The sequence below is a fragment of the Thamnophis sirtalis genome, unplaced genomic scaffold, assembly GCF_051295495.1.
Source record: "Thamnophis sirtalis isolate CommonGarterSnake01/CBP01778 unplaced genomic scaffold, rThaSir2_p1.2 scaffold_1, whole genome shotgun sequence".
Taxonomy (NCBI): domain Eukaryota; kingdom Metazoa; phylum Chordata; class Lepidosauria; order Squamata; family Natricidae; genus Thamnophis; species Thamnophis sirtalis.
This window is the reverse complement of record NW_028261381.1, coordinates 32,125,035-32,146,521: the sequence shown is the minus strand read 5'-3', so window position 1 is coordinate 32,146,521 and position 21,487 is coordinate 32,125,035. Positions and strand designations below refer to the sequence as shown.

Here is a 21,487-nt window from a genome sequence, read left to right as displayed (position 1 = left end):
GGAGTATAATGAAATTATTTGTACACTATGCAATTGTACACTATAAACATATATTTCCAGGTATTTAGCACACCTATGCATAGCACAAGGGGACTTTGCCATGACTTGCAACCACCCTATCTCTAGATAGTTGTATGTGAAAAGAAACTCCTAATCAAGGACCTAGAGCTAGTTTGGTTTAGCGGTTAAGGTACGAAGTTAGAAAGCAGGAGAACGTGAGTTCAAGTCCCACCTTAGCTATGAAAGCCAGCTGGGCAATTTGGGCCAGTCACTCACTCTCAGCCCAACTCACCTCACAATGTTGTTGTAGGGGAAATAGGAAGAAGATGATGTATTGGATGTGCTCACCACCTTAAGTTGTTTGTAAAAATAATAAAAGGTGGGATACAAATAAATAAAATTTGGGCTTTCCCAAGAGATGGATGCCTGACTTTACAGCACATTATTATCGAGAATGTGTGTTTCTCAGGGATTGGGGGATCCTGGGGAATTCTGGTCCTGCTTCCCTACATTCTCTTGCAGGGAAATGTTGAGGTGGCACGGAGGTTAGTGTGCAGTACTGCAGGCTACTTCAGCTGACTGCTGGCTGCAATTTAGCAGTTCAGATGTCACGGGCTCAAGGTTGACTCAGCCTTCCATCCTTCTGAGGTGGGTAAAATGAGGAACCAGATTGTTGGGGGCAATAGGCTGACTCTGTAAACCACTTAGAAAGAGCTGTAAAAGCACTATGAAGCAGTATAGAAGTCTAAGTGCTGTTGCTAGTGCTATTGTTCTTGGTTGTGACTTGAGAGTGGTGCCCATTGTTAAATAAAGCTGTTATTTGACAGGACCAAAATATTTAACAATAAACTTCAAGATATTTATTGAAGAGCAACGAACACTGGTAATTCTGGAATTAATTTGCTGAAACAGCTCATCAGCATAAGAATTCTTATGATTGTGAATTACTCTGGAGCAAAAGACTTGAAATTCACATCTTGTGTCTCAGAACATCATGCTGACATTATTGTATCTTAGAAGGCAGCCAGGCTTTCATCAGCCAACATATTTACAGCCGGTTATGAGATTCTTTGGTGTCTAAGAGGGTCTTTGTATATAATATCACATAATGCTGACAACGCTTGGCAAAGCGAAGTTGCCAAAATATTGATTTGCCTAAGAGACATCACAGTTTCATTCCCAACTGTCTTTCTGATTTCCTTTGCATATCATTTAGTATTGCTACCCTGCGGGGGCTATCAAAAAAATTACACAGATGTTGTCTGTGATCTCATGATTTATCCAAAACATTAATTTCATTACATTTTGTGTGCTGATATGCTATCATTCTTCATTTAGGCCAACATAGAGAGGCCATATGTAACAGTCACATTGTATTTCACATCAGTCCCAATGCATTTTGACTCTTCATTTTCCAAAATGTCTGTTTCATTAATGGTTCTGTTTAGGCTTTAAAAATCATTGGGTATTCTCTTTGTAGTGGGGGGAACATAGCAGCAATAAAAAGTGCAAGGTGGCGCAGTGGTTAAATGCAGCACTGCAGGCTACTGCTAGATCAGCAGTTCAGTGGTTCAAATCTCACCGGCTCAGGGTTGACTCAGCCTTCCATCCTTCTGAGGTGGGTAAAATGAGGACCCAGATTGTTGGGGGCAATATGCTGACTCTCTGTAAACCGCTTAGAGAGGGCTGAAAGCCCTATGAAGCGGTATATAAGTCTACTGCTATATCCATTTTTTCTTGCAAGAAACAGATATCTTGGGCTCAATATCCGAATAAAAATTTGAAGCCCAGGATTTAAACATGAGCACCTGTGACATTTCCTTCACTCCGAAGCAGAATATCTGATAAAATTAATATTCACAAGTTTTTAAAATATGGCACAAATATCCCTTTGCAATCAATCACGATTTCTTATTTTCGTTCTTTAACAAGCAGTCGTGTTAACATATTTCCCTACATTTTGCAAACATATGTTGTCTTTTTTTGGTGAAGATTTACCAAAATGCATTCCAAAAACGAATCGGGCTTAGAAATTTGATGCCATGCTTTTGGAAAGGATGCCAAATCCAACAGGTGTCCCTGCCAACCAGTGTAGAAGAAGGCAGAAAGAATCTTCCTCATTCTCCAACACTGATTCCTGAATTCTTAATAAAAGACAAATAAGCCCCTCATCCTTACTTGAGCATTTACTTTGCCTCTTTGGATTCTGTGTTCTGCAGCACTTTGTGTAATTGTTTTCAGAATCAAGCCAAGATATAGATGTTCTTTAGGATTTGGCTCAGCCCATGCTTCTAAGTGAATCTACCTGCTTTGTGCAAAAAGATTTGAATACTGCTCTGATGATACTTGTGTCAATGAAGTTGACTATATTCTTGAATTTATCCAATCCATTTCTTGGCTCTTTAAAAAAATGCATATGATGCAATTTTGATGTTTCTTATTTTTTTTCTCCCTTACACAAAATAATTCAATGAACAAATATCCGACTCTGGGATCCAGCCATCCATATAGCATGGCAAATTGCCTCGTGTACACTGTAATGTAAAATCCTGGCACCAAATGTCTAAAAATATCTATAGATGCCATGTTAATTATGTTAATTTGTTTAATAATGTTAATACGCTGTGAATGCAGCCTGCCATCCCTTTTCCCTTTCTTTCAAAGCCCAATGAAACTGAACTGTGTGCTTGTGGTGATTTTTGCATTTATGAATGAAATGCCCAATAAGGACAGACAACTGACAGCAGAAAAAGACTTAGGTGCCCATCCAGTCTGCATGGATAACCCCTGTATATGGCCCAGCATTGATAGAACATAACAGCAGCAAGCCCAGGTGAAAAACTGATTTTTCCATATTGATCTGTACAACACGTGACAAACATGGACATGTTTAAGAGCCGAGGTGGCTCAGTGGTTAAAGTGAGGTACTGCAGGCTACTTTAGCTGATTGCTAGCTACAATTCGGCAATAGCAATAGCAGTTAGACTTATATACCGCTTCATAGGGCTTTCAGCCCTCTCTAAGCGGTTTACAGAGTCAGCATATTGCCCCCACAGTCTGGGTCCTCATTTCACCCACCTCGGAAGGATGGAAGGCTGAGTCAACCTTGAGCCGGTGAGATTTGAACCGCTGAACTGCAGATAACAGTCAGCTGAAGTGGCCTGCAGTACTGCACCCTAACCACTGCGCCACCTCGGCTCTTCAAATCACACCATGCCAGGAATGAAATCCTCTTACCTTTGCTACCGGTTCAGCATCCGTGATGATGTCTGGGCAGGTGGGCGGAGCCTGTCACCACCGCCACTACCGGTTCGCCAGAACCATGGCAAACCAGCAGAATACAACCTCTGCAACAGGCTCAAGGTTGACTAAGCCTTCCATCCAAGGTGGATAAAATGAGGACCCAGATTGTTGGGCCAATAGGCTGACTCTTTTAACTGCTTAGAGAGGGCTGTAAAGCACTGTGAAGCGGTATATAAGTCTAGTGCTATTGCTATTAACTACTCTCCAAGGTGGGTGTCAACTCTGAAATAGGAATAATCTCAAGTTGCACCTATAAACCAAAACTTAAATTGAGCTTCACTGACGTGATTGCAAATTCTCTGCAGTTCATTTCCCTTGCTATCTACAAGTAGTAGATAGAGGCAGATATCTCTCTCTCTGGCACAATGATTACATAATCAGCTACGAATTCTGCATTGGGAAGCCAGCCAGTAAACACTTAGCTCCATTCAGTTGTCCTGACTCCGCCCTGTAAGGGATTACAGGTTCATTAAAAGATTTTTTTTAATCTACAGGTAGTGCTCAATTTACAACAGTTCATTTAGTGACTGTTCAAAGTTACGACAGCACTGAGAAAAGTGACTTATGACCATTGTTATGATTGTGGCAGCATCCCCATGGTCATGTGATTTACATTTGGACGCCTGACAACTGACTCACCTTTATGATGGTTGCAATGTCCAAGAGTCTTATGATCCCCTTTTGCAACCTACTAACAAGCAAAATCAATGGGGAAACCAGATTCACTTAACAACTGTGTTACTAATTTAAGAATGCAGTGATTCACTTAATAAATGTGGTGAGAAAATTCGTAAAATGAAACAAAACCCATTTAACAAATTTCTCACTGAGCAATAAAAAAATTGGCTCAGTTATGGTCTACATTGAGGACTATCTGTGTACTTAAAAGCACAATCTTGGTTTTAGCAATAGCAATAGCTATTTGCTAATCTTGGTTTTACCTAAGAACAAAAAAAATCCTTGTGGTACATGGAAAATTAGTTTTCTGTTATCGATACACGAACAGTATCTATGTAATAAGAAAGCATGTTGCATTACTGCATTTTAATGTATTATTCAGATCAAAAGATCATTTAATGAAAATATGGACCATTCTGTTAAAGTTTATTACTCATGATAATGAAGGTGCTGATACTGATGCAACTGTTCTCTTTTTCTGATCTGAGGAACTCAAAATGAATCCTAATAACTATTTCAGGGAGCCTTAAATGTTAATATGTTGGCTTCATGCCTCACACTAATCTGAATAATATATTGTTTGTTTCATCTTCATAATGTATGTCTGTATGAACCTAGCAATTGTGACTTCTTCATGTTTTTAGCAGACTTCTGTGCTTTGTTTAACAGATCTGTGTGTGAAAAGCAAAAAGCTATAGGGATCAATGTATGGGATCAATGTATGAACTCTTGTCATTATTTTTGTATGAAATATAATTTGTTCTCGTTGTATATTATGCTCCTAGTGTTAAAATTGTTTCAGTTAATAACTGTTCCTGGTTTTGTTCTGTTTTGTTTTGCTTTAGCTGAATTAGCTTCCAGAGAAGAGCTTTTCTTTTCTTTGGTGAATTTAAGTATATATTATTGGAATGATTTGGATACAAATTTGTATACATAACTATGGCTGGTGCAATGGGACTTTTCATCACTGGGTGTGCCTTAAATTCCATTCAAGACATCCTCTGCAGTAGTTTTGAATGGTGTGTTGATGGATACAACTATTCTGCTAGCCAGGCTCCTCCCATCATAGCTTCATTGCTGGATTTGATTCTTATTCATGCTTAGGTAGATTTATTCAAATCTACAAATAGGATTTGTAAATCCTTGTAAATCAATCAGTGATTTATATATATGAACTAACAAGATGTGCCTTAATCTGCAGTCCCTTATGACTTACATTGGAATAAATTTTATTAACCCCCCCCACTAGAAATAGGTGCGGAATATATAACTATAAAAGATTACATTTTCAAATTTGAGCACATATAATTTATATAAGACGTTCCTTCCTTGATGGTGTTTGTTGATAATGTTTGACATGAAGTTTTAATTTTGAAATCTTGTATTAAATACCAAAATTGTTGCTATATAAAAATGGTTTCTGTGTTTTAATAAGTTCTTACTGTGTCCCCATCTGTTAATTTTGCAGCACCATGGATATTTAGTTGTTTTTCAGTTGTAACTCAGCATCTGAACTGTAGTATTTTTCTCATCAGTGATTGCATGACAGAGAGTTTGAAACTGTTGGGTCAAAGAGGGTTTCTTGAATACTATACATCAGAGGTGGGTTGCTGCCAGTTTGGCCTGGATTGGCCGAACCGGTAATAGCAGCGAGGGATGCTCCGCTCACTCACCCGTACAGTTTGCACATGTGCAGAAGCATCGCGTGAATGCACAAGGGAGAACCCTTGAACCAGTAGTAAAAGAATTAGCAACCCACCTCTGCTATATACCTTTGCAATGTTTGGTGCCCTAAAAGTTTCGGGCAAAAGAGGAATTAAAATAGTTTGCATGTTATTTGAAGCAACACTGCTGGCTCATACTTAAGTGGGGGTCCAATAAGACTCCTAGATCCCTCAAACAGTTACTGCTGTTGAGCCAGGTGTTATCTGTTCAGTACCTGTGCACTTGGTTCCTTGTCTCTTTTCTGCTTTCTTCTCTAGTGAAATACAAAACCCACATTAAAATAATGACCACTAATTGTATATAAAGCAAATGACCCTTCTTTTGGATCTGGTTCTGTAACACTACCAACCTTGTGTGTGGAATCCACAGGGACAGCTACTGAAGCAGCTTAGAGGTGATGTCATCCAGATTATTGATTCATTCAACTAAGTTTTTGTTGCACACAAATTTACAACACTCCCCCCCCCAAAAAAAAATTGTGCCTTGATAATGAGACATTTCTGAAGGCCATTTATTGAAGTCAAAGCACACCAAAGCTGCTGAAGTCTATAGGCTTATTTGAGACTGAAATATCTGCACTAGAATATATGGAAAGTAACCAGGGAGACTGCTACTCTAAGCTTAATTTATTAGAATTTGATTGCAGGCATGGAGGATGGGGACAACTTGCCAGACTTCAGGAGAAAAAGTATTTGTACCAATCTTGACCATTTTGAAAGGTATTCTTTCTTGGAAGGAAACTCTCTTCAACAAAATTCAGATTTTAAGAATCTTGCTATGTGCTACTGCTATATCTATGTATGTGCGAATGGGGGTTGTGTGTATATTACTGCATATATATATATTCAGCTATTTCATTAGGCAACAAATAGAAAGTATACCTGCTGAATATAGTTGGGATATAAAGAGGAAGATGTTTAATTCACTAGTTTGGAGAGCAAAGTAGACTCTTCGTTCAGTTTACTTCTTCCCAAATATTAATTTCAATAAATCTGTGAACGCGCATGAACATTTTTATTTCACACAAAGTAATAAGTGTGTGTTCTCAGAATGAAGATGAAATGTTGATTGAATTCTTAGCATTTGTCTGGAGACAAGGATCATAAACAGAAGCCGCCTATTTGCAAATCTATCCTCTGGGGTCATACAGACTAATGGGGCGAATAAACAACTTGCCTTGGTACAATGAGGCTAGTGTTTAGTTTGTACAATGCTGTCATTTTATTCATTTAAACAATGAAGAAGTGATTTATATGATGAACAAAAATAAATTCCAAAACGTGAAAAATAAACCCAAAGCATTATTTCATTTCTAAACTTCAGTGGCGCTGTAACGGCTCCATCCCCGCACCATTTCGCTTTTGTTGGTTTATTTTTATTACCCTTGATGTTCAGTTAAGTCAAGTGCAAAAGAAATTTAATAAAAATGATAAGGACCCCACTGGGCAGGGGCAGCTGCTGAGCAGCGGTGCCCTCCACAGCATCAAAACAGAAGCCACAACTCAGACAATCAGAGACATTGCAGACAATGGGTGCAAAGAAAGTGAATGGGGGGGTGCGCGAGTGAAGCAAGCATGTGTGTGTGCGTGCACATGCACATGTATGCTCACATTTGAGAATTGGTAGGGAAGGTAAATGATTGCTTCCCCTGATTGCTTCCACAATTTCATCCACCAATTTATAACAAGAGTCACTAAAGTAACATGTCCTGTCAAAAACTTTATAAAACAATCAACAAAATAACTACGCAATCCCTTCCCCATTCCTCCCACCATGACTGCAAATGTTAAGAAATCAGTTCACAGATCACATTAAATCATGATATTTTAATCCTGGGGTATTGAATGAGAGATACATCCGTTTTGCTAAATCAAAAACTAACCGTATGGTGTCTTATGATCAGTTAACTTAGTCAATCTGTTGAATACCTTCAGAAGATAGACATGAAAACTAGCATTCATAATTTCCCTTCATTTCTCAGATGGTTGGAATAGAGACATAAAACTGTCTACTTGCTTGGTTATCTTAGAAAAGCCATTTCGTGGTCATCTGTATTTTTGGGGAAACCATATAAGGTGCCCCGAGTTCTCCAAAGATAATTCATGGTTGTTTCCTTCCTTGATTAGTCCCCATCCATTGCTTCTTGTCCTGCCCTCAAAACCATTGTACTTGATGGTACGTGTGTATAGATCTGGAGTTGATAGAACTCCGATGAGTCCTATTTTCAAAGCAGCCCGTTTTTCAATACTCTGGCTGCCAAATAAGAGTGATGTGGATCGTTCACTTACAAAGATGCTCCTAGGCTGAATTAGTAATTTATTCTGACATGAAATGCTAGAGTGAATTTATGCAAGGTAGCGCTACAGAAAAACCGGCAAAAAACCTCCCAATCTTGTTAAAACAGAACAAAGCGTCAATGATGTACCAAAAATGGACAGAAACTTTTTGTTTGAAATGTATCTTTAAAATCTAATTAGGGTAAATTGATCACACTATCGACAAACTCTAAAACTGTCATTTTAAAATAGAAGTAGTTACACTGTTTAAGCCTATAATCAAACAATACATACTGGGCCCCGATCCAGCTACCATCAGTTGCATCTAAGTCCACTGAAATCAGTAGGCCTGAAGTCAGAACGTAAGCTTGTTGCAGGATATGTAGATAGGTACTTGCCATTGTAAGTTACATTACATTGAGGGGGACTTCTTCCAGTTAAGTGTGTATAGGATTGCAATCATGCATTCTGATCTTATGTATATGTTTAGAAGTAAACCTTCATGTGGTCAATGTGGCTAACTCCCAAGTGGCAAGGGAGCCTCTTGTTACACCATTAGTCAGGACTACTACATTTAGTTGGATTGAAGCCACCAAAGACTTTACAATAACTTGATATTGTAGATGGAGGAACATCTAGAGTGGAGAGAGATGGAAGGGTCCTAGCAAGCCTATTTGATTCTCTGCCTCAGTTTATGAATGCATCATGGACTCAAATTCATCGATTCTCTGTTTAGTGTTTCCCCTCCGGATCTTCCGATAGGATATTGTGTTATAACGAGAATAACTGTGCCGAGAGATATCATTTTTTTTCAGGGCCCCTGGCTGGTCATCATATTTCTCAGTCTGAGAGGCACAGCTGGGACTGGTAGGAAGGCCTTGGGTATTATGGTTTTCTTGCCCTTTTTTATGAAAAGCCGTGCTGGTTTCCTCTTGAAATTCATCATCTTCACCTTCCCAGTCTTCTGTTAGGCTCTCGCTGTCTTTTAAGAGTGTTTCTTCTTTAATTTGGTCGCTGGTCTCGTTCAACTGTACCTTTCTTTGCTCCTCCTCTGCTTCTGTAGGGACATCGGTGCTTTCATCCCGAAATTTGGATGAGACATTTTCTTCCCCGTGACATTCTTTAGTACTTAAAGTAGCAGCCTTCTCATGGAGCCCTGTAACAAATAACACAATATAGCAATATGCTGACAAGCAGACAGTTCAAGCTTGTCTGTCTCAACCCATAAGTTCATTAAGGCTCCCTCCTAGTAAGGGACTTCAGGATCATCATTTACTCATATTATTAACTTTTGGTGTAGCTTTTTTTAAAAACAAAAAACCACTTCAGTCGGCCTTGACTTCTGGCAACTGTCCGGACAAGTCCATGTGGTTATCTAGGCAGCAGAAGGGGTTCACCCAGGGGTGGGCGTGGCTATGGTGGGCATGGCCTAGTTGGCCTCCTGCACCACAACGGGGTTGGTGGTGGTGGTGTTTCGCCTTCACCAGGCTCCAGAGGCTTTCCTCGAGCCTCTGGAAGGGCAAAAACTGCTTCCTGCAGGCTCTGGAGGCTCTCCAGATGCCGGAAATGGGCCCATTTCTGGCCTTTCTGGAACTTCTGGGAGGCCCGTTTTCCCCCCTCCCTGAGCCTCCATGTGGGCCCTGCACTTACCTCACATCCAAACTGGGCCGCATGGAGACTCCTGGGTGGGGCAGGGTGGGGTGGAAGAGGCAGGGCAGGTGGGGCCAGCCGGGGTAGGATTTGGAGGTTCTCCGAACCGGCCATATTGTTAGCTACGGGTTCTCCCAAACCCGGGCAAACCCGTAGCAGCCCACCCCTGGGTTCAGCCTTGTCTTCTTCCTATGGCTGAGAAAGAATGATTGGCCCAAGATCACCCATCTGACCTTCATACCTAAGGCTGAACTAGAACGTGGTTTCTCCATTCTTAATCCAGCATCTTAATCACCACATCAAACTTGGCTCTACTATACTGGACTACTGAATTGCTGGACTAGCCTTATGTTTCCCATGTCTGTTGGAGAGAATCACATCCTTGATTAGTTTTACGTCTCACATCTCCACTAAAGTTTTGTCTTTTAGGTTAGTCATTATCTATGGAGTCTATACAGGTAGTCCTCAATGTACAACAGTTCATTTAGTGACCGTTCAAAGTTACAACGGCACTGAAAAAAGTGACATGATCATTTTTCAGAGTTACGGCTGTTGCAGCATCCCCGTGGCCACGTCGTCAAAATTCAGATGCTTGGCAACTGGTTCATACTTATGACTGTTGCAGCGTTCCAGGGTCATGTGATTACTTTTTGTAGTCTTTTGTCAAGCAAAATCAATGGGGAAGTCAGATTCACTTAACAATCAGGTTACTAATTTAACAAGGGCAGTGATTCACTTAAGAACTGTGGCAAGAAAGGTCATAGAATGAGACAACACTCACTTAACCTATTCTCACTTAACAGCATAAATGTGGGCCTCAATTAAGTCGAGGACTACCTGCATTAGAGTTTATATCCCACAGCCCATTCAGGGATTCCTTTCCTTTATTAATGATGGTATCTCTGAATTAGAGACATACTTCTTTCTCAAACTATTTGCCTCTGCCCTTTGGACCAGGAGTGGGTTTCTCTATAGAAGAGGTTCCACAAATCTACAGTGCCGTTTGGAACCAGTTCCAGTTCCTTCCCCCTACCCGTCTACACATCATTAAGATGAAGAGTGAGAAGAGGAATTCTGGGAGTTGAAGTCCACAAATCTTAAAGCTGTCAGGTTTGAACACCCCTGGGTTTTTTTCTAAAGGGTTAGAGGTGCAAGGGTCTTGTAACTTGACAGCTTTAAGACTTGCACACTTCAATGTCAGAGTTCCTGAGCCAACATGACTGGAGGAGGAATTCTAGGAGTTGAAGTCCACATGTCTTAAAGCTGTTAAGTTTGAACACCCCTGGGGTTTTTTTCTAAAGGGTTAGGGGTGCAAGGGTCTTGTAACTTGACAGCTTTAAAACTTGCGTGCGTCAAATGCCAGAGTTTCTGAGCCAACATTTGGGTTGCTAAGCAAGAGCGTTGTTAAGTGAGTTTCATCACAAGTTGGCCATGCCCACCCAGTCACATGGCTGGCAAGCCACTCCCACCCACTCACATGGCTGGCAAGCCACTCCCACAAAGCAGGCTACACCTACAGAAAAGGTTCTAAAAATTTTTGAAACCCACCACTGCTTTGGATATATTGTGACAACCTCTTTTCTACCTAATGCTTTACTGCATTGTGCTCATCTGCCTCTGTCTGCCTTACGCTATCACGAAGGCAGCATATTCTAAATCTTCCTCTTATTATTTTAAAATAGTCACATTGTAATACATGGTGGATTGGCCGCCTTTCCTCAACCTGACATCCCCCAGATGTCCTGAACTCAACTTACTTTATTTCTAACAAATATAATTAGTATTCATGTCAGTGAGGATGAGTACTTAAATCTAATACTTCTGAAGGTCTCCAAGTTGAACCTGGTTAGCTTCAAACCATGTTAGGAATGACAAACTCCATAGTTGTAAGCGTGGATCTCTAAAATAGCAGCCAATGTCCTGCACTATGCCTTTGGGGTCATCTGTGTGTATAATCTAGAGCAGGGCTGTCAAACTCCCAGCCCACGGGCCAGATGTGTCATGCCTTGGCCACGCCCATACCCGGTTTAGCGAAGGAGGGTGAAAGTTCCGAATACGTCATATGACGTCGCCATGACGATCCGAGTTTGACACCCGTGATCTAGAGATAACCAGCAGCCATCATTGCCATCAATCTATTCAGAAATGTTAGTTCTCAAAGACTCTTAGGAAGGGAACTTTTAACACCAAAGAAATATTAACAAACATTTCTAAAAAACCAAATGGGCCATAATAAGGACAATGATTTCTCAGAAGCAATTAAGGACATCTACTATGGTATAATAGGTACCTTATCAGTAAAGTAAATTGATTTCATTTTCTCAGCCACCCTGACAAATTTACCAAGCAATATCGAAAATCTTTAACACTGTAGTCATATGTGTGTATTCAAAAGCGGGCCTCATTATTTGGGGGGGAGGGGCAGGTTGGTTGGTAGCTTGTATATATAATTGGTCAATCAATATGAAATGTTACATAAATATCTATATCTTCTTAGCCTGACAATATAGTAATTCACCCAAAGCTTTTTGTCTCCACTTTCTCATTCCTTTTTTGTTTGATTCTTTATAAGTGGAGAGGAAGGGAATCAATAGGAGATTTTCTCAGGAACCAGAAAAAAGTTTCGTATTTTACTCCCTGATTATCAAACCAGAAAAGACTAACATCTAGGCAGCAGAGAAATCCTCTGAAGTCTGCTATCGGTTCAGTGAGTGAGCGTGCATGTGCGCTTTGCATGCATGCATGCCTGAGGCGCACCCGTGCAGTGCTAAAAAAGGAACATTTTGAAGCCTTCCGAGTCTGAAAAGGTAAATAGAACAGCAAGGGGAGGGGTGGAATCCGCTGTGCCACGTGATTTAGATTAGCTAGAAAGCAGGAAATCCGACGATTCTAGCTAATTTAAATCACGTGTCACAGCTGATTGTCGGAAATTCCGGTTCGCCTGAACCGGTAGCACTTTTTTTACTACCGGTTCAGGCGAACCGATCCGAATTGGTAGCATTTCACTCCTGCATCTAGGGCTAGGCGTGATTCTCACAAAAATATAAGTTTGAATATAAATAAGTTGAAGCTTTTTCTGGGGGCATTTACCCAAAGTCACTTCGTAAAGGTTCAGTGTATGTATGTCAGCACTGCAGGACAGACAGAAATTTGCGTCTTCTTGTGCCCTTTTGGGTCACTGGATAAGTATGGTTTCTGACATGTAGTTAAAGTGGCTCTAAATGATTGGAATGATTTACCAAGCTTAGTCATGTGAAATGTGAATCATGGGCACTAATGCAGTGTGAAGGCTGTGAAATCAGACACTTAGCAAGCCCTGTGCAAGCAAAAGCCTTCACTAGACAAAGTTAATTCAACTTGATTTGCAAAATGGGATTTACACTAGCCTTGTGTTTTATAGTCCATGGGGAAGAAGTAGCATTAAACATGTTCATTCAGTAGGAGATATGCCAGGATGTACCATACACTTGATAATTTTGAAAAACTCTTATGTTTAGAAAGAACTGCAATCACTTTGGGATAAACAGAACAGTGAAGATACTTAATGCCAATATCCTGCTAGTTTCAGCTTTGTTTGTTGTGATAATCCTATCTTCCCTTAATGGAGAGATTGTAAAGAGCCTGAAAATAAACCAGGACTACCTCTAGACATAAACAATCAATAGATGGCAGAGTTGGTTAGTGGAATCTCTCTCTCTGTCTCTGTCTCTCTGTCTCTGTCTCTGTCTCTCTGTCTCTCTGTCTCTCTGTCTCTCTGTCTCTCTGTCTCTCTGTCTCTCTGTCTCTCTGTCTCTCTGTCTCTGTCTCTCTGTGTGTGTGTTTCTGTCTCTGTCTCTCTGTCTCTCTGTCTCTCTCTCTCTCTGTCTCTCTCTCTCTGTCTCTCTGTCTCTGTCTCTCTGTCTCTCTCTCTCTGTCTGTCTCTCTCTGTCTGTCTCTGTCTGTCTCTCTCTGTCTCTCTCTCTGTCTGTCTCTGTCTGTCTCTGTCTGTCTGTCTGTCTGTCTGTCTGTCTGTCTGTCTCTCTCTCTCTCTCTCTCTCTCTCTCTCTCTCTCTCTCTCTCTCTCTCGTAAGGGGGAAAATCCAACAGTTAAACTTTCAAAATGATTCTGTCTTTTTGATCTCATATGAATCCATGAGAGCTGGAGACTCCTGTCACAATTTCCAAGATTCTATACTCTCAACTCATAATTCTTGCATTAAAATGTATTGTCAAAGTCTGCATGATTTTTATTTCCTAGATTGTGCCTTCATCTGAGGGACTTGATCTTTACTTTATGCCAAATAAAAATGCATAGAGATAAATAGCATAAATTGGGAAAATGTACCAATCTGCAGAGCTCTCAAGACATGGCATTGTTAAAACTCAGCTGCAGTAATTGCAATTAACTGTAGTAAAGTTGTAACAAAATAACTTTAAAAGCTAAAGTAGAGTTTCCCTTTTGTATATGCTCTGATCTACCATAAGAAGCAGTGGCTCAGCTGATAAGGAGTGGGCTATGGGTTGGATCACAATAATGTGGAGCTACTATGAGCACGGATACCAGACAGCTCCCTGGTTTTTTAGAGGAATTCATAAGAGATGCCTACAGCACTGTTGGATAAAGACAAAAAATGAACTTAACTGAGCCCAGGTAAGAGCCTTCCTTAGGCATTATGCCATGATGATAAGGGTGGGAAAATGTAATTATTGTGATGGATGGAAGGAATAATCTTGAGGAACCGAAGGAAGAGTTATTATCAAGACAACAGTTAGATAAAAGAAACCTGAGTCTGGGTGAGAACTGTAATCTGAGAAAGCATCTCAGACAAGACCTTCCCTAATTCTCATGAAAACAAAGGAAAAGAGGGAGAAAGTACCTTTAGGTATGCAAGATTCTATAATCTTATAATAAAAAATAGTATTAACCTGCATGACTTCAGTTTCCTAACTGTCTACCTCAATGGCTGACACTTAATTTTCCATCCTCTTCATGCATCTAGAGAGCTGGTCAGTGATCCTGTTTAGATGAATCTCTTCTGAGCAAAGAGGAATTTAAGGAATACTTGCAGGGCATTATTCTATGTTCCTTGGCTGGAGACATTTGGAGTTGGACTAGAATTGTACAGGTCCTATCGAAATGCAGATGATTATTTACAGATTATCTGGGGAAAATGTGACCCACTTAGAATTGAGGAAGTAGACAGGGGCTTTGTGTGCAGCCATTTTAGATATGAATTCATATCCTTCTTGGTTGGTGAAGGCTTTCCCGGAGGTGTGATATGGCTGGTCTATGGAGTGGTTAATGCTTTTCTGTAGAAGCGTTGGTGCTGCCTGATTTGAAAAGGGAGGAAGCTTTGCCCAAAAAGCCACTGCTTGACCCAGCAAAATTGGACAATTTTTGTCCAATCTTTGTCTTTTACAAAAAGTAGTGAAGATAGTCAGCCTGCAGCTCTAGAGTCCCCTCAAAGTATTCCAAACCATTTCAGTCAAGTTTCAGACCTACTGTAGTTGTAGCACTGAGGCAACACTGATTGCACTTGTTTATGCCTTTTGGCACAAAATAGATGTTGTGAATCCATCCTCTCTGACCTTTCAGTGGTTTTTGATACCATCTCTCATGGTGTTCTTCTGGAGAAGCTCAGGGGGTTGCGATTGGAAGGCATGGTGCTACTATCCTCCTTCCTCTGGGGCTGATTCCAGCCAGTATTGGTCAGTGGGAAGCGATCAAGTTCAAGGCCCCTGCTTTGTGGGATTCCTCCAGGTTCTACTACAGAGGTGAGCAATTAATTTTCCCAAGGGGCCATATGAGAAACTGGGCTTGTTATGGAGGCCCACCATCACTGATGCTCTACTCCCTGCTACTGATGCCATACCCCCAACAATGGCATCACCCCACATCCCAACAACAGTGATGCTCCATCCCGCCAATGACAGTGGCCTTGACTGAAACAGTCTGTAAGCCAGATGTGGCTCATGGGCTGCTAAATGCCCAAGTCTGGTCTACATCTCCACTTCTTTTTAATTCCTATAAGAAGCTTCTTTTTAATTCCTATGAATGGATAAACTCCAACAGAGATTCTGTGGGAGATCATTCATTGAAACTGGCCAAGTTATAATATGCTGATGATACCCATATGTTTCTGCTATAGGTCAACTAAATGAACACTGGCAGAGTTCTGTCCAAGTGTCTGGAAGATGTGGGGGTCTAGATGGAGAAGAACAAACTCCCCCTTAATCTTAATAGGATCAGGTAGCTATGGGTTTTGGTACCACATCCAATCCAGTGAGGTGTTTTTTTTAATCTTTATCTCTGAATGACATAACATTCCTCCAAACAGAGTTGGTGAACAATTGGGGGGGGGGAATGTCTTTCTGAGCACACGGCTTCTAGTTTAGAAGGCCTTTATAATGATGTATCTTATGTGCAATTGTTCCTGTTGCCAGTCCAAGAGGCCCAACTCATGGTAAGTCATGCCTTACTCATCTCTCAGCTGGGTTATTACAATGTGCTTTATGTGGGACTGGCCTTGAAGAACATTCAGAAGCTGCAGCTGGTTCAGAAAATGGATATGCCTGCCGGCCTGCGACTCAACCAGACTAGCTTCGGCCAGATCAGCTTCAGGATTGACAATGGGCATTTTGGACAGTTATCTCTGTGAGTTTCACTGGCTCTCAATGGGATTTCAGGCACAATTGAAAATGCTGGTTGTCCCCTATAAAGTCCTACATGACATGGAACACTCACGAGACCATTTGTCTCTGCCCATTATGCTTTATCCACCAGAATCTGAAGAACTGGCATTCTTTATGTTCCTTCTATTAGGAAATATCATCTGGTGGGACTTAGAAGCCATGCCTTCTCAGTTGTAGTGCCTACCTCATGGAACAATGACCCTCCTTGCCTCCAAGAGATATAATAGCCTTAACCCTTAAGCAAGTTTTACTTCTTCTGATCCTTGGCTGGTGGAATAATGGCTAGTAATTGATCTATTGATTAAAACATCATAGACTATATGTCAAAATAACAATATTGAAAGAACAGATCTAGGATCTAGGGAAGTCACAAATATAGTGAAGATTATTTTTCCCTCTTCATTCATCCACGAGTTTAATACACATTGTTGTTTATTCCCTATTAGATATCAATAGGAAACATGCAAAACAAAACATCTGCTTCTATATGATAGAATGCCACCAGTTTCTGGCAAGGAACATGTATCTCTCAGGCAGTCCCAGAAAATTTTTAAAAAACTCATCACTTCGTGCAAAAGTGCTGTATATCCAGATGCTTGAAAGGAAGTCAGAGATAAGATGGGCAGGAAAGAGAATTGTGGGGTCCTGGAGAAAGTGTCCTTTTATGAATGATCATGGGAGACATTTTGTGAATAAGCAAGCCCTTTTCCTTAACATCCATTTTGTGAGAATACCTATAATGTGTTTTAAAAATTACAAATGTGCCTGCCTTAAATGTGGACTAGATATACTGCTTCTTGTCATTGCTGCCTTACGGTGAGTCAGCTGAAAAATGCTGTCATAAGCTAGCTAGAATTTTCCAGCCAACATTTATTGGTTCATTTGGGGCTGGATAGAAGTTGATAAAACAAATGGAGATCTCCTGTTTCCTCTTCTTCCATATATTCATTTCTGTGCAAATGAACCAAACTATACACTCCTTAAATTCGGGAAAGCAATGGGCATATGCTTCAAAAGACAAGAGGTCAATCGTCCAATGGTTAACTATTTCTTCTCCAACACTCTCTTCATAAGCATTTTCCCATCCCAGAGGCTGCTTTGTCCCCACGATAAAGATTCCCACAAGGGCTGGAGCCTGGAGAAATATTCCTTTTAAGGTTAATCATGGCTTTTGCAGATCACCTTAACCAAAACTGCAACAATAGGCAAGGCTTAACTGTTCCCAAGACTGTTTTGATTCTGCCACTCTCTCACACACATTTATGGCATCTATTTCCACTAAGGCCAGGTCTGGCCTATAACTGAGAGGGGGGGGGAGTAGACTACTAATGTATTCCTGTAAGAAGCCTTTCTCAACCTGGTTCCATTCAAATCTGTTGAATTACTAACCCCATCTCTTCTTGGCTATTACAAAGAGCCCTTGAAATAATATTGGCTTGAGAGATGCTGTTAGATAGCAAAATTAGGCTATAGTGAAGTCCTCATACTTGATGGAGAACAGCTATAATTAATTTAACCTGAAGCAGTAAACATGTTAAGTAACCTATGAAAATAAACTTGAACCCACTGTCTATAACTCAAGTTAGATCATGACGCAATTCACAATATCCATGATGTTTCTTTACTTCTAAAAACTAAATATATTTCTCACCGTCTCTGGATTCTTCTTCACTGACTCTTGATTCCTGGTAAATGAGACAATTTTTTTCTTCACTTTTTCCTTCTGGCTTTCCTTGAAAAGATATAAAGTATAACAGTGATATTTCCCTAAAAACAAATGATTATAACTTGCAGTTATTAATCCCTTCACCGTACAATTCAGCTGGGACTCTAAGTGAACTGAATTTGCAATTAAACTGTTTGGTTTTTTTTAAGACTGAGGACTTATAAATAAAGTCAATTAAAATTATCAGCCTGAGGCAAAATTCAGCCAAACTACAACTCTTTTAAATCAGGCTACTTTTAACAAGAACATGTAGTACACATGATTACATTTCTTCAATTTGAAATAAGCAGGAATTAAAAGTAGCTAGTTTTATTGAGACCTTACCTAAAATAAGGAATATTTGTTTGTTTACTTTCTTTTTAAAAGCTCAGAAAAATTGGGGGGGGGATGCCCTTTGCAACCTTGGGTTACTATTTTTTATTCTTTAAAAAATGTAGCATTCTTTTTAAAATGCTACTGAAATATGATGCAATAAAACAAAATGCAAATCCATTATCTTTTTTTTTCTAAAGCTACTGGAAAGAACAATTGTGCCAATGTCATTTTACCTTGAAGTTCTTTTGTAGCATCCGAAATTTGGTGTGCTGAATTCTCTGCCAAATGTTTAGCACCTTCTTGATTTTCTTCTATAAAGGGAGAGCCGGGATTAATCTCTGTAATTTCATATGGACGTATCTCAGAAGAATTAGCTAGTTGATCAATAATATCAATGACTTGGAGCTGAGGTTTCTCAGAAGACATGTTCCGATTAATACTGGTCGGAGCTTGGATATCTTCTGTCATGATTAAAGTAAAGTCCAGTTGCTTCCTTACAGATTTGTATCCAGTGACAATAAAAAAAATCCTATAATTATTGCAATATTCAAACCAATTGTTCTGTGTAGGTTTGTGTGTGTGTGGAATAAAGAATTGTTGAAGAATCAACCAGCTTCCCTTCCCTTCAAGTTGTTGTAACCAAAATAGAGAATAGATTTGTCTTGGGTTTGTCCGAGCTCTCCTCACAAAAAAGCTAGCCAATCAGTAGCTCTCCTGTCACTTAGCCTTTCTGTTGCATAATAAATGCACTATTTTCAATTTACATAAACAAACAATCTACAAGCAACAAAGCTTTTTGTGCTGGTATGCAAAGCTGAGCTTTCCGCCTATCAGCCCCATTGAAATAAGCAGAGATTTTTGTCCATCTACCATAAAGCTTCTTTGTCCGCTTGCCTTGAAACAAGAGTGTGATTGTACCAACCTTTTAATCTACACCAAGTGACCACCTTGAGACACAGTACTGCAGTATAAACAGATTAACATTCCCCAATAGGTTCTGGTTAAACCTTGATATCCTCCTGGGTCAGACAAAGAATTCATTTGACATTTGTGAAAGAATAAAAGCGGGCACTGGGTAATCTTGCATGTGATTGCATCACTTTTTTCAAGATGTGTTAATCCGGGTACACTGTACATGTCTCTCATGCCCTCTCCCCCATTTTCAGCCTGGTATTTAAAAAATTAAAATAACGTCTTACATATGGTAATAATACTTTTTTTAAATGAATGTATTAAAAAAAGTAGCCACAAAGTAAAGTTCTGTTGTTGATGATGTAAAGGAGACATTTTACAATTGTTGAGTCAAGGCAGCAAAAGGGAGATTACCATTTAGTGACACAACTGTCGGGTAGGTTTTGAACTTCTGTCTTCAATTCAATTTCTCCATGCTCTTAAATGTTTCAGTGAGTTGTTTGAACATTACAGGTCAAGAAGGCCACCAAAGTGTCCTTCCCAGTGGATAATATCAAAAGATTGATTTACAGCATTGCTGCAGCACAAAACCTCAAATCGATCTTTTAACACGCTACCTTTTTCCATCCAGATTCCAAAGACTATTTGGTATAGGTATCTTATACAACAACCTGTAACATTTGCAAGTGGCGGTTCTCCAGATAAGGTCCAGTGATGTGCTATAAAACTCTCTTCTGGTGGATATTATTATGTATCTCCAAGGCATTACAATTGCTTGCCTTTTTGTCCTGCCCAGATGCGAAGAGGTGATTAGGTGCTACCCATTTGTCAAGGATGTGAGCATCCAACATCATCATCTTGCCCCAGCCCAGAACAACAGCCTATACCTATCTTTTTTTTTCTCATTTTCTTCCCATCAAAAGTGGAATATTCCCATTTCTGCCATGAAGTCCATGAGTGACAGAATAAACAGGATGGAATGTTATAAGTATATAGTTTATAAAATTCAGCCAAGGGAAACACTGATTTACTTCTGCAGAAAAACAATTTAAGCTGAATGATGTCCCCATTTAAGATGTGTTGTATTTTTCTCCATTTTTTTTCTTCCACAGTCAAACTGCTAGGCTCAGTTCCAATACTGAGAAATGGAAGAAAAGCCCAGAAGCTCTAAATCAAACTCACAGTGTCATATTGTCATCACATGACATATTGTGACTTTTCCCCCTTCGCTAAAATGGGGGTGGGCGTGGCCAGCATGTGACACATCCAGGCCACGGGCCACAAGTTTGACACCCCTGCTTTAAATGATCACCGAGATTCTGCTAGTAGCCGAATATCTGATCTCTGATGGTCAATCATCACTGAGAAACAAAGTAGAGATGGTTAATGAATGCTACAGCTCTGTGTGCAAATAAATTGTGTCATTAAGCGATAGATCTTGCACATGATAACATTCCTGAAGGAGATCTCTTTTCCTGTTGTAGGGAAATGGCATTGCCTAAAAGTCACTTCCCCAAATAATTGTCTTCTCCTTACAAGCCCATGCTCAGATTGCAATCTGTGAAAAGGTTTCCATGTTGTGTTTATTGGCCAAGATTTGCTAAGTAAAACCACAGTTGGGATTCACACATAGTGAGCCATGATTTATCAATACCACCACTGGGTTTATACAAAGCTCAAGATATTATATCAGACACTATTGCATCAGACTCAAATGGCGATGACCAAATGTAAGATTTTGGCTGTCACAGATCCATTAGTCTCCGATACTTGTCTGTTTAGAGGGATCTTGATCCCAATAAATCCAACTTCCAAGAAAGAGGACGTTTTCTATATCTGGCATCCTTAGTACCTGCAACCCAAGCCTCTTCTTATTAAAGCCTACCTTCTTTTCTATTTACTTTGCTATTTTGGATGAAAGACTAGATTGTGCTTCGTTTTCAGCCACTGTACAGAACTAGACTGCAGATGAACCTTATTTCAAACTGGATGATGGGATGTTATCCTCCTCTGGATTTGAGATAACAGGTTATCTTACAACAGGTATATCAAACTCGTGGTCTGCGAGCTGGATGCATCATGCGCTGGCCATGCCCACCCCTGGTTTAGTGAAGGGGGGAAAGGTCACGCTATGTCACATGATGATGATGCAAGTATGACACCCCTGACTTAGAGTCATGGGACAAACTGATCATTTATTTATATACTGACTTTGAAGGCCATCCATCTC

At 40.1% G+C, this 21,487-nt stretch overlaps 1 protein-coding gene across 1 annotated transcript; it reads right to left on the bottom strand.

Moving 5' to 3' along the window:
• Positions 1-6,903: 6,903 nt before the first annotated feature.
• On the bottom strand, positions 6,904-19,003 carry ERMN (ermin). Its single transcript, XM_014076236.2, has 3 exons — positions 18,579-19,003; positions 17,956-18,036; positions 6,904-9,138 (listed from the first exon to the last, which is right to left on the bottom strand). Exons 1-3 carry the CDS (start codon positions 18,811-18,813, stop codon positions 8,675-8,677), a joined length of 780 nt encoding a protein of 259 aa, XP_013931711.2. The 5' UTR covers positions 18,814-19,003; the 3' UTR covers positions 6,904-8,674.
• Positions 19,004-21,487: the final 2,484 nt, after the last annotated feature.